Source organism: Onychostoma macrolepis, chromosome 17 (assembly GCF_012432095.1).
Source record: "Onychostoma macrolepis isolate SWU-2019 chromosome 17, ASM1243209v1, whole genome shotgun sequence".
Taxonomy (NCBI): Eukaryota; Metazoa; Chordata; class Actinopteri; order Cypriniformes; family Cyprinidae; genus Onychostoma; species Onychostoma macrolepis.
The window spans coordinates 29,744,156-29,758,723 of NC_081171.1; the positions used below are offsets into that span (position 1 = coordinate 29,744,156).

The following is a 14,568-nucleotide window of genomic DNA, read 5'->3' on the forward strand; positions in this document are numbered from 1 at the left end:
GTTAACGAATTAATACTATTCTAAACGAGCGACCACATGCCTCAGGTTAGTCATTTTCATAAAACACGCCCAAACCATCTCCATATACAGGCTTTCTGCACAGTCTGTAGAGTCATTTGTCACTTTCAGCAAACATGTGACGCTCTCTAAAGACGCTCATATCCTCCAGCAATAAGGGTAAGATCCTCCAGCAATGTCAAGTGTGCCGTCCTCAAACCAGATCAAACACAATAAACAACTTAGATAGAAGTAATAGATAATAGATTTCACATTGTTCTTGCTCTTTGGACCTCTTCTTAGCTGACTGTATATATAGTATATATACAGTATGTGTATATACATTGCATATGATAATATATATATACTGTATATATATATATATATATATATATATATACATAACCTAAAATGAATTACATTTTGTAATTTCTAAATGCATGATCTTAAATCTTGCATGTTATTGATCCTATTTTGAAAGATTCATCCATGATCACAATTTTTATTCCAAATGTCATATCTGGACCTTTTGGTGAAACAGACTTCTCTAGTAGGTAAGCAGGATTTCTCAAATCATTTAGTCCGCTTCCCTTCCCCAATCATTAAAGCCAGATGGTTTCTTAAAATCATTCTCAAATTCACATCTGCCTTCACCCAATCAACAACTGATGCAATAAATTTCCACTAGATTCCCTTTTCGGTTTCACTTTATTTTGATGGTCCCTTTAACACATTCTGTTGACTATAAGTAACGTTGCACCTACATTTCTACTGACTCTCATTAGAGTGTTAGTAGTGTATTAGTTGACTGGTAGGGTAAGGGTTACAATAAGTTGACATGTACTTGCAAAGTTACTTATAGTCAGTAGAATGTTGAGATGCCATCACAGTTAGCAGATATTAATTAGACAGACTACTAATATTCTAATGAGAGTTTGTTGACGTGTGGTTGCAAAGTTACTTATTAAACTCAAAATAAAGTGTTACCCCCTTTTCTGTTAAAAACTGATTCTGATACAACGATAACACTGGAATCAAGTCCCGCTCTATGTACATTTTTTCTTTTTCTTAAACCATTTCACTCAGATATACATCACAATACAGAAGAAAACATCTGTTGCTACTTCTGTTTGATCGTGACTTTAAAGCATTTATGTGGCCATTGGCAAGATGCGATTTTTGCATGAATTTAGAATACATTTTAATGCAAATTTATTGGTGAATCAAGATTTTTGCATGCAAATGTTTGTGCGCAGACACGGTTAGTGAATGAGAGCTATTGTTTTGCTACACGTGTTAGTTTGTTGCCATATAGCTGTTATACAGCTCCAGACAGATGACCCAAAAGCTCAGTCTTACTGGATGCTGAAAATCCACCAACTCTCTTTTTACTGTTGGTCAGATTTATTTATCAGTGACATACATAACGTGTGCAGCGATCTCTATGCTGTGTAAATACAGTTAAATGGCAGAACATACAGTACCATCAACACAGACAGACCAAGGAGAAAAGCCTCCACTCTCTTCTGCAGTATATTCATTAGACCCTTGACCACACTGGACTCGAGGTTATGAGATGAGGAATGTCACTGCAGAGGCATGGGATCACTGTTAGGACAGAAACGGCTCCTGTTTGAAAGCGATCAATGGCTGTAAGCCAGAACTCTCTAGAAGAAGAGCTCCATCTAACTCACTCCTCAGAGGCCATATCGCTGGAGACAACGGACATGAGAAATGAACGCAATTACGCCATTCCACAACCAATTATATGTTCAGTGCATTGACTAAGGCCCATACATATCACACTTTGCACACTTTTTAATCAGTACAGTGAAGTTCACGTAAGACAAATCATGTGTGTAATTTTTTTTCTCCGTTGTCACTATAGCCAAACCAAAGTACTTTTTTTTTTTTTGCTAATTGTCAAGTCCAGCTGGAACATGCTGCTTATGAGCTCAAAACTTTTCATAAAGTCAGAGTATGAAAAATGAATGCACTGGGCTTTTATTTCTCTTTTTCACTTGATGACAAAAACAGGAAGCTTTTTAGCATTAGTTCAACACAATTAAAGGCAACTGATGTGCATTAGTTTGGGAACTACTACTTTATTTAATCCTCTGGGCCCCTTCATTTTCAGGTCACAATTGGTACCCTTGCAGTCAAAAGTGACCGAAGCCTTGATTTGTTTTTTAAATGATTTTTTAGAATTTTGGGGGATTAATTTGAAGTTTTATGATACTATGCAATATTCAGCCATTTTTTCCCCACTGTCATTCTTGACCGCAAACGTACCAAGTGTTACTTTTTATTTTCGACCCTTTAGCATATCCGAATCACGTCCATGATGTGTGTGTGTTCAGTTCACATAGCTAATGTGACAAGTGTCATCCCATTCTGATGAAGCAAAAACATTTTAAAACAACATTTTTCTGTCAGTTCTGTTACAGAAGGAGACTCACACAGAGGTTTAGAATGAACAGGAGTATATTTATTAAAGGCAACAGAGGCGATGGGAAATATGGCAGGTGAGTATAGAGTTCAATGAGGCAGTTCACGGGATTGATGAGGCATGTAATGAAGATTTTCTTGATCTTACAGGACCTCGTGGATGGAACGGATGGAGGACAGATGATAGCACACCTCACAGTAATGAGCAATGGAGATGAACACTTGGAGACGCTGGAGAAGACAGATGTTGGAGTGGAGCGCTGGAGAAGGCACAGGAGGCAAGTACACAAAGGAGTCCGGAGTCACAATGTTTCTCTGGAGTAGCATAGAGAGTCCACTTGGAATAAATGAGACTGGACACGAGCGATGAAGAGGTGTGTGCTTATGAAGCCAGCTTGATGAGGGTGCAGATGAGGTGCAGCTGTGTGCAATCAGTATTCGGGTGACGATGTACGCTGGGACTGGGTGGTGAGCGAGCCTGGCCGATCTGTGACAAGTTCCAAATGAAGAGGCCCAGCAGTTTAATCGTTTTATCATTCTTATGAAGGAAATATTTTGTATAATCTTCTCTGTGCTTTGGCATACAACAAAAGTCCAGAGCTAAAGCTCCAAAACATCAAAAATTAGTCCACATTCCAATACATCTTGTAGGCATCCATCTAAATGTATATTTTAGTACCTGTAAATTATAATAACAATGAGATCAAGCTGGACCAAATTTTAAGCTGTTATTCCAGTGAAAATATTTCCCTCCGCTGCAGCGATTCAGTCTAATATGTGAATGCACATATTCAAACTAGCTTGAGCCGAAGAGTGCACACATTTAAATAGTTGGAGGTTTATGCAAAAATCAAGCAACTGGGAGAGCAGCATGAGGACTGATGAACACTTGATAGGCTGGATGTGTGGCTTCCGTTAGCAGTCTCTCCCCATCTGCGTATCGTTTGTCACTCGACGTGGCTGTCCACATCCACCTCAGAGAAACGGCTCCCGTATGAATACAAATAGCCATCAAGCTAATACACAATAAAGCTGCTGCAAGTCATTTCAACTCCACTAGCGGCAAAAACCCTCGAACCGCTCCCAAACAGCTAGTCCTGCCCCAAAACCACATAAAACTCAGACTGGAGAAGAATAGTTTCCCCAAAAATGACACTTCACCTCCTTTTATACTGAAAGCACTGGAGACAGTAATTTAATGACACCAGTGCTGCTCTCATCACTCGCTGCTCTCTACCGTCCTTCACTCAGAGAACAAGGTGAAAGACTCACAGCCGTGTGAATCTTCCAGCTCTGCTTCAGTTGACCATTTTCTATACTGACAAAATTGCAAGGGACTGAAGAATGAACATTTGTGTTGAAGTACTATAACAGACTATGGCAACTCAGTTACCATGTTTACAAGCACTAGTATATAATCAGAACTTGGTCTTATTCTGATTATGTATGCTCATGGAAATCACATTAATCCATTAATGCAGTGTTTTCTCTTTTTATTATCTGTTGTTTTATTTTTTTCTGTAAGTGCTCAACACTGTGCTAATGTGAACAAACAGAACTTCTCACATGCATGTCTGATTCTAATGGGTTTTGAGTGAATAACAACTCAAATTTCACAAAAACTGTTTTCAAGCAAAGCAGTTGAATCAGTTCTGAAGACGAAATAATGCAATACTTTTTATGATACTTTTTAGAGCCTGACAGTTGCAGTCACATCCTCTCATCCTGCGTCTTTATGTTTGGATCAGCATGTTAGGATTTCTTTTTTATTCCTTTCATCTTTCTTCTGCAAAACAGTAGGCTATCATTTCTTATTTATTTGTTTATTTTTAAGATATTTTAAGAGCCATTTGTGTGTAATTAATGTGTTAGTAATACAAAAATTTACCTTGAATAATATAAAGTTATACTACACTTAAACCACAAAACAATATAAAAGGAAGGAAAATAAACCTCTCATTTGTTTTTACTTTTTCACTGTTTAGTTTAAGGAAATTCATAAAATCAATGTTTTTTTTTTTCATAATAGAAAAACCCTTTTTTTTAATAAAGTTTCATCATTAATGTCTTAAGAAGACAACAGAAAAAAATCTTTTTTAGAATATGCTGATTTCTGGATTACCATTTATTCACCGTTCAAAAGATTGAGGTCAGTATGGTTATTTTTAAAAGAAATTAATACTTGTATACAGCAAGGATGTATTAAATTGATCCAAAGTGATAGACGTTTACACATTTATGTATAAGATTTGTTTCAAATAAACGCAGTCCTTTATTCATCAAAGTAAATAAAATAAAATAATAAAATAAAATTGATCACGGTTTCCACAAAAATATGAAGTTTTCAACATTGATAATAATCAGAAATGTTTCTTGAGCAGCAAATCAGCATATTAGAATGATTTCTGAAGATCATGTGACACTGAAGACTGGAGTAATGATGCTGAAAATACAGCTGCGCATCACAGAAATAAATTACAGTTTACTATACATGCACATAGAAAACAGCTATTTTAAATAGTAATAATATTTCACAATATTACTGTTTTTATTGTATTTTTGATCAAATAAACGCAGCCTTGGTGAGCAGAAGAGACTCGCTGACCCCAAACCTTTGAACATTAGTGTAGTTGTGGAACTTGGAATAACCTTTATCAGGAAAATGCCATTATGTCATTTCCAGGCAGAGCCGTTATCCAAACACAGCAGGACACTAGTCAACTAGTGCAATGGATTCAAAAACATTATGCTTTTGAAATGCAAATAATCTGAAAAAGAGACATAAGCTGAGAGAGGCAGGCACGCAGCGAGAGTCATATGAAAGAATCTTCCCCGTGAGGATTCCACAAATAGAGAAACACTGAGTTCAGAAATATTCCCAAGGCCATCCCAATAGTCTCTGATTACTCATTCCCAGCCAGTCCTTCCGCATTTCTCCCATCATTCCCTCCGTTTGCACATTCCTTTTATTTGCTGGGGTTTATTTCTGAATGCTAATCAGAGCTCTTGTGAAGGTAATCATCACCTGGGCTCCCCAAGGGCTGCTCTCCCGCACAAGAGACAGAAATAAATTATTAAATGAAATCTAATTTCATTTAATTCATTTGCGAGCAGCTGAATCCAATTTTGGCTGGGCCCTCTGGGAACTGCACAACAGTGACCCTGTGGTTTTAATATTGCATGTATTCAATAGATTTAACAGTATTTAAATACGACAGATACAACTATACACCACTGGAAACACATGAGAGCGCTCCGATCAGACAGAGAATGCAATCAAATCATTATATCACAGAGCTATAATACACAGATGAATGACAGTCACTGTCCCGCTGTGAGAGAATGACATTAAGCGGTGACCTGACGCAGTCTGCTGCGTTACTGTACAGATGTTTGTGCTACGGTATGTTTCAGTCTGAGAAAAACACTGACTACATACTCTTTCAGCAACTTTACTTTCAAAGTATTTTTCCCACTTATTTGGGGAAGTTGGCTGGTTTATGGTTTTAAAAGTTTACACTATTTGTATTTTTTCTTATACACTCCTATTGTATTGTTTCAGATGACACTGATTCATCCAGTGGGGTCATGATGGCTGTTAGTGCTTTTTAGAGCATCAACATTTGGGCACCCATTCATATTCATTAAATGGAGTCACAGACATGGATTATTGTTATTATTATTTTAAATCTTAATTTATGTTCATCTGAAGAAAGAAAGTCATATACTGTACATTTGAAATGGCATGAGGGTGAGTATTTTTTTGATGGACTCTCACTTCAATTAAATAGAAAAACAACAAAGCCATTGACTTACAGTCATAGAGTCATTCTTGGTAATGCTTACCAAGAAAAAAAAAAAAAAAACAGACTGTTAACTGGTTTACTGTAAGTTACCTTACTATATACTGTGAACATTTTAAGTCAAGTCACCTTTATTTATATAGCGCTTTTAACAATACAGATTGTGTCAAAGCACTTAACAGTATCAGATTGGAGGATAGAGTGTCAGTAATGTATAATGATAAGATTAAACACTCAATTTTCAGTTAAAGGCATTTCATTATTGAATTCAGAGATGTCATTGTTTAGCTCAGTTTAGTTTAAATAGTATCTGTGCAATCAAATCGGCGATAATCGCTAGAAATTAAGTGTCCCCAACTGAGCAAGCCAGAGGCGACAGCGGCAAGGAACCAAAACTCCCTCTGTGACAGAATGGAGAAAAAAACCTTGGGAGAAACCAGGCTCAGTCGGGGGCCAGTTCTCCTCTGACCAGACGAAACCCGCAGTTCAATTCAACCGCAGCCATGTCAGATTGTGTAAAGGGCTTATCTGATTCCCGTGGTCTTGTCCCGATGGAGCATTTTAATTTATAATTTAATGTATTTGTTATATTTGTGTTTTATTCATTATTTGAGTTTTTCATTTATATGATTTATTCATTTGCTATACTTGTAATGTACAGGTGCATCTCAATAAATTAGAAAGTCATGGAAAAGTTCATTTATTTCAGTAATTCAACTCAAATTGTGAAACTCGTGTATTAAATAAATTCAATGCACACAGACTGAAGTAGTTTAAGTCTTTGGTTCTTTTAATTGTGATGATTTCGGCTCACATTTAACAAAAACCCACCAATTCACTCTCAACAAATTAGAATACTTCATAAGACCAATAAAAAAACATTTTTAGTGAATTGTTGGCCTTCTGGAAAGTATGTTCATTTACTGTATATGTACTCAATACTTGGTAGGGGCTCCTTTTGCTTTAATTACTGCCTCAATTTGGCGTGGCATGGAGGTGATCAGTTTGTGGCACTGCTGAGGTGGTATGGAAGCCAAGGTTTCTTTGATAGTGGCCTTCAGCTCTTGACATAGATTCTCTATGGGGTTCAGGTCTGGTGAGTTTGCTGGCCAGTCAAGCACACCAACACCATGGTCATTTAACCAACTTTTGGTGCTTTTGGCAGTGTGGGCAGGTGCCAAATCCTGCTGGAGAATGAAATCAGCATCTTTAAAAAGCTGGTCAGCAGAAGGAAGCATGAAGTGCTCCAAAATGTCTTGGTAAACGAGTGCAGTGACTTTGGTTTTCAAAAAACACAATGGACCAACACCAGCAGATGACATTGCACCCCAAATCATCACAGACTGTGGAAACTTAACACTGGACTTCAAGCAACTTGGGCTATGAGCTTCTCCACCCTTCCTCCAGACTCCAGGACCTTGGTTTCCAAATGAAATACAAAACTTGCTCTCATCTGAAAAGAGGACTTTGGACCACTGGGCAACAGTCCAGTTCTTCTTCTCCTTAGCCCAGGTAAGACGCCTCTGGCGTTGTCTGTGGTTCAGGAGTGGCTTAACAAGAGGAATATGACAACTGTAGCCAAATTCCTTGACACGTCTGTGTGTGGTGGCTCTTGAAGCCTTGACCCCAGCCTCAGTCCATTCCTTGTGAAGTTCACCCAAATTCTTGAGTCGATTTTGCTTGACAATCCTCATAAGGCTGCGGTTCTCTCGGTTGGTTGTGCATCTTTTTCTTCCACACTTTTTCCTTCCACTCAACTTTCTGTTAACATGCTTGGATACAGCACTCTGTGAACAGCCAGCTTCTTTGGCAATGAATGTTTGTGGCTTACCCTCCTTGTGAAGGGTGTCAGTGATTGTCTTCTGGACAACTGTCAGATCAGCAGTCTTCCCCATGATTGTGTAGCCTAGTGAACCAAACTGAGAGACCATTTTGAAGGCTCAGGAAACCTTTGCAGGTGTTTTGAGTTAATTAGCTGATTGGCATGTCACCATATTCTAATTTGTTGAGAGTGAATTGGTGGGTTTTTGTTTAATGTGAGCCAAAATCATCACAATTAAAAGAACCAAAGACTTAAACTACTTCAGTCTGTGTGCATTGAATTTATTTATTTAAGTTTCACAATTTGTGTTGAATTACTGAAATAAATGAACTTTTCCATGACTTTCTAATTTATTGAGATGCACCTGTATAGTTTAATGCATTTATTGTTTCTCGGTCTATTTTTATAATATATATTTGTTTGTTTATTATCATTTTAATTTATAGTTTAATTCATTTAATATATTTCTGTTGTAGATTATATATATATATATATATATCATACTATTTATTATTTCATATTTGTATATTATTGTTTTAATTAAAATTTTAAATGTATAAATGCATTATATTTCTATTTTTATATTGTTGCGATTTCTAACAATAATAGTATTATGTAGATAGGTATTTTATTGTATTTTTAGTTATTTTGTTTTATTTTAGTTTTATTGTATTTTTAGTCGAGGTCTTCACTGGGGATATGTCCCCGGGGCTCATCCAGGTGTCCCGGCCTTTAAATGGTTTAACATAATCTTATATGTAATTGTACACATGAAATACTCAGATTTATGGGGTTTATTTGCAGGTGAAAAAATGAATTACTGTGGTGGAAAACATCACATATGATTATATTTAAAAAATCTTTTAAAACTTTTTCAAACTTCCTGGTCCGGCTTTCTCAAGCCAACTTAAAGTTTGTCTAGACAAATCTTTTTAATCTAGTTTAAATAGTTTTGTTTCTTTTTATATTTTTTAGCCATAATATACATTAGGGTGTTTTGTTTTAATATTTTTCGACCACAGCTACCAGTTTTTGAGTGCATTAAGACCAACTTGACCATCTGCAAGGTTTCATAGTTTCATAGCAGTGAATGGTCGCTGTTGAGCTCATTTCTCAATTCTATTTCCACAATAAAAACGCCTTCTCTGATTGGTGGATCTTTCTTCAGGATTATGGATAGTGTAGTCCTTCATCGGAAAATCTTCACTTTAGAAATGCAGATGCGTACTTTACAGTATGTCATCACTGAATGATCTCAGAGCTCATGGTGGGTCTGTGTTGAGAAATTTAGATGTTAATCTTTCTGAATGTTGAAATGAATGGGATTTTTACAGCCAGAACGAGACTGTTGTGCTCTATTAGGATTTCTAAACTTGTAAATAGGAACTTTCATAAGTGAATACAACCTTTCACGGAGCCACATTGTGGAGACGCTGTCGTATCTCTCCATGCGCACTCACAACCGGCACGTCCACAGAAGAGCAGGGGCAGCAGGGCTTGTGACAGACCACGGAGGGTTAAAATCCCTAAACTCCAAACGCATTTAACCTCCCCGCATCACTGACAACAGACGGCGTACGTAAAGGATCCGAGGCACCACTCGAGACAGTGAGGGCTGACATTATGCATTCAGAGACTCATTCCGCCGGTCCTGGTATTGACGGATTGGACCGCAGCCGTCCCTTGGCAGCCCGAGATGTGGAGAGTCAAGCTGCAATTAAAACAGACTGTCACTGGAGGTGCTTTAACGAACACTCGCCTCGCAATTACAGACGGAGGAGAGGAGAGCCAGATAAGGAGAGAAGGACATCAAATCTTGCTCTTTAATTAAAGCTGTTTTATGGCAAACATACAGGGGTAATTAGGCTTTCTCTGACAGCTCCACAGAGCATTGCTTTTGTTACAGCGTACATGATAAGACACATAATCATAATTAATCTTCAGGGTTCTGATTTCCCACAGCACCAAACAGAACACGCAAAAACACAAGAACACCGATATCTGCGTTCATAACGCAGGTGCTGATGAACGGCAGACCAGCACAATAAATCATCAGGTGTTGGGAAATCACCACACAAATACAGTGACGAGTAACAGCTCAGCTGCTGCAGACATTCGACGCGATAGAGTTTACTCAAACAGTCCCGTATGAAGTCAAAGCAGGATTTCACTCATCCGCGTCTGCAGAAGCTGGGAATGTGAGTTCGTCCTAGAAAAACAGACAGACCAACTGTTATTTTTTACACATCACTTATTATTGAATAGTATCAATAGTGTCCCTGTTTTCCATCATTCTGTTGCTCACCAGCTCTACAGTAGGATTCGGTATTTGAGGGCTCGAGGGACTCTGTTAATCACCAGCCGGCCGTCATAGCTGAGGGAGGCGAACAGCCAGGGGTCTGCAGCAGACCACTCCACCGCATACACACTGTCCTCGTGCTCCTCATATGTGGCAATGATGCTGTCCTGCAGGGGCTCTTTCACCCTTCACACAACAGACATGAGCAGAGTAAGTGATGCTGGTAATATATAGCTGTACTTGTACTGTGACACACAAACTGAATGCAACGGAATCAAACTGAACCAAACTCAACTGAACTGACATGTACTGAATAGCATTAAATTCCAATAAATTGAATATATTTAAAACATACATTTAATTTTATCTCACTCAACTGAAATTGCATTGAATTGTACTGAACAAAATTGAAAAAAAGAACAAATGTATTTCGTGGAATCAAAGCCGAATCAAACTGGACTGAAAAACACTGAGCTACAGTGTACTAAATTATTTTGAACTGGATTGAAATGATTTGAATTTAATGGAACGGTACTGATCTCAACTGAAAATGAACTCACCTGACTTAAACTGTACTGAACTGAATTGAAACAAACAGAATTGAATAGAATTGTAATTAATTTTATTGGGGAAAAAAGTGTTTCCTAGAATCTAACTTAATCAAACTGGACTGAAAATTACTGAGCTAGACTGAACTGAACTGACTTGAACTAGGGCTAGGCGATATGGCCAAAAAAATGATCATGATAAATCTCTACTTCTTTCAAATTTAAAGGCAGATTTTTGCTCCTAAGTGAAAGTTGTGAAAATTGTGGTTTTAAACTACTCGTCATGATCAGAACATGATACACACTTCACATTTTTGAATAAATAGTACCAAAATAAATAGAAAATTTAAATAGTTACATTTATAGAAACATTAATTTCTTAGGTTCTGCATGTTCTAATGAGGGATAATGTTTCAAATCATGAAACAGATTTGTGTTGCCTGACTCTCTTAGAAATGCACATTTGACAGTAGCTTGAGTTAGGACGCAGATGTAAATTAATGTTGATTATTAAAAACAGTAACATCTGTAAAAATTGTAAGATCTTTAATTATTTAATTATTCTAACTGTTTGAGTTTTAGTGAAATTAACTATTGGCCTTCCATAGTAGCATACATTTAGACCATGATATCCACAGTTAAAACCACACACTATGGTGCAGTTAGTGTTACTACAATAAATCCATGGTAAATGATGGCGATTTGTAGACAGAAAAGCCTTCTGATTGTATCGTTGCGTACAGTGTTTCTCCTGTTTGTCAGCGCTATTTGTATAAACTAGTTGACATCACAAGTCATTTGTGTTCTTCGCTGAATTCAAGCGCTTCAAGCCAGATCTCACCGTGTTGTTTAGTGTCGCATGACTGAGACTTTCAGCGATAAACGCATCTGCTGTAGTGAGCTCGTGCTGCGCTACCGTTTGAACTTTTAGCATGTGGCTCAGTTCAAATGAGTAGCACTGCTTCATTACGTTTTTTTTTTTATATCGAACATTTATCAAATTCTTTTTATCGCTTTATTGAGGAAAATTATATCGCAATAATTATCGTTAACATTTTATTGCCCAGCCCTAACCTGAACTAAATTCTACTGACCTGGAAATGAATAGAATTGTACTGAACTCATTTGAAAAGAACAAATATATTTTGTGGAATTTAACTGAATCAAACTCGACTGAAAAACACTTAGCTAGACTGAACTGACCTGAACTAAATTTTTTCCTGAACGAGATTCAAATGAACAGAATTTCATCGTTGCATTTATACAGAAAATCTGAGGACACAAAAAAGCTGATGTGGAAGGTGAGAGAGACAGAAAGGGATGTGTACTTGTCTTCCTGCTGGCTCTCCTCGTTGTCACTGAGCTCGTCGTCGTCCACCAGGTGTCCGAACGGCTCTGAGGAGATGGACACCATGTTGGACAGGATGACCCTGCTGTCGCTGCTGCCGGTGAGCAGCAGCTGGTCGTGAGAGTGATTGTACCTCACACTCCACACCCTGAAACACACAGCACAGCGTCACACACGCCTGCGTTCCTGCCCTCGCCCATGACACACGGACTTATTTCTCTTTTCTCTTCCTCCGTCTATATAAGCCCCGGGCACGGCTCAGAAAAGGATCCCAGCCTTCATAGCCAGGGATTGTGGGAGGATAACTCAGCTGTCAGCAGTAAAATCTGGCTCAGTCAAGACTTCTCCCTAACTAATCTGTCTCCTATCCCAAAATATTCCCTAATACCTCCCAGCCCGAGGCTCAGCCGAACCCCTGTCGCTGCAAACACAAGAAATGAGAATCATGTACAGGACGCTGTTGTCGTGGCTCTTTCCTATCTAAATAGGATCAAAACAGCTCTGATTGATCCGGCGCCTCTATCTTTAAGAGATAGCATCCTGTGGCTGACATGCTATCATGCCTTGATTGGTGCACGCCTGTGTGTGTGTGTGTGTGTGTGTGTGTGTGTGTGTGCGTGCATGCAGGAAGCAATACACACGATTCTGAGGCAATTATATCCAGTGACTCACACTTACGAGCAGATACTCTCTTGCAATCACACACTCCTCTTTCTCCACTGAAATAGATCTGCAGTGAGCTAAATCCAGCTACGCTAACACACCCCAGAGCGCTACAACACACAACTATAGCATCAGCAAGATGTAAGAGCACAGATATACACACACTAATTAAAATACTGTCTTCTACATTTAAGATAACCATGTTGAAACCCGACACGCACAGATAAAATAGCACAGGAAGGCTGGCTTTGAGTGCGGCTGGATTCAAGAAAGATGTGAAAGATCACGCTAACACAAGCCTCAAACCTCATGGAAAGACGATTATCGTTGACTAAAATACAATTATAAATGTGGCTGCAAAGGTAAGTCACATTAGACAGATTAACGGCTAATTAACAGAGATCTCACACACAGGCATTTCAACTAATAAAAAGCTACTGCTGGCTGTCATTTACCACTGATATAATGAACAGGGCACAACAGGACACAAGGTAGTGTTTAGTGTGTAATACAATTTTTTTTTTAAACAAATAAACAAACAAACAAAAACACTACAGTTCAAAAAAGCTGAGGTTGGTAAGATTTTTTTTTTATATTTCCGAATGAAGACTTCTGCTTTCCAAGGCTGCATTTATTTGATTAAAAATACAGTAAAAACAGTAATATTGTGAAATATGATTTAAAATAATATAAAATAAAACTATTTAAAATTCAGTTTTCTATGTAAAAATATATTGTAAAAATGTATTCCTGTGATCAAAGCTGTATTTTCAGCATCATTACTCCAGTCTTCAGTGTCACATGATCTTCAGAAATCATTCTAATATGCTGATTTGCTGCTCAACAAACATTTCTGATTATTATCAATGTTGAAAACAGTTGTGCTGCTCAACATTTTTGTGGAAACTGTGATACACTACCATTCAAAAGTTTGGGGCAAGTAAAGATGTTTTTAAAACGATAATCCTTTAAAAAAGAATGCATTACAATTTCCACAGAAATGTTACACAGCCATAATTGTTTTCAATATTAATAACAAAAAGAACCATTGTTAATAACTGAGCACCAATATAACTTATAAATTAACTGAGCTGCAAATCAGCATATTAGAATGATTTCTGAAGGATCATGTGACACTGAAGACTGGAGTAATGATGCTGAAAATTCAACTTTACATAACAGAAATAAATTACATTTGAAAATATATTCACATAGAAAATAGTTATTTTTATAGCAGATGATACATCTTTCAAAAACATTATTATTCCAACTTTCCAACAGTATTTGACTGGTAGTGTAAGTGTACATTTTCAGATTTCTTGTGCAGTGTTGGTGTGTGTTGGAGTGTATTTCTGTGTCTGACCAGTGAGAGTGCTCCTCCAGACACTTGACAGGCTCGTTGATGTGACGCACGTCCCAGAATTTGACTTTACAGTCATCACCGCAGCTGGCCAGGTAATACTGCTTGTTGGGGTTGAAGTCCAAGTCCCGCACCAGCTGCCCATGAGCGTTTTCAATGCAGTAGATCTGACTGTGTACAACAAAAACATCACATCTCACACTCAGACCAACACAAACAAGAAAGCAAACGAACAACTGAGAGAGAAGCACAGAAGAGAACGAGAAGAACAGACAGAGCA

The 14,568-nt window shown here is 37.8% G+C and overlaps 1 protein-coding gene across 1 annotated transcript in view; it reads right to left on the minus strand.

The window, feature by feature from the left end:
- Nucleotides 1-9,864: 9,864 nt before the first annotated feature.
- eipr1 (EARP complex and GARP complex interacting protein 1) overlaps nucleotides 9,865-14,568 on the minus strand; it is a 50,322-nt gene continuing 45,618 nt past the window's right edge. The window contains exons 7-10 of the mRNA XM_058748444.1: nucleotides 14,292-14,459; nucleotides 12,246-12,413; nucleotides 10,376-10,555; nucleotides 9,865-10,279 (exon numbers count right to left, since the gene is read on the minus strand). Coding sequence (XP_058604427.1) covers nucleotides 10,381-10,555; nucleotides 12,246-12,413; nucleotides 14,292-14,459 — 511 coding nt within the window. The 3' untranslated portion in view covers nucleotides 9,865-10,279; nucleotides 10,376-10,380. The remainder of the gene's footprint in view (nucleotides 10,280-10,375; nucleotides 10,556-12,245; nucleotides 12,414-14,291; nucleotides 14,460-14,568) is intronic.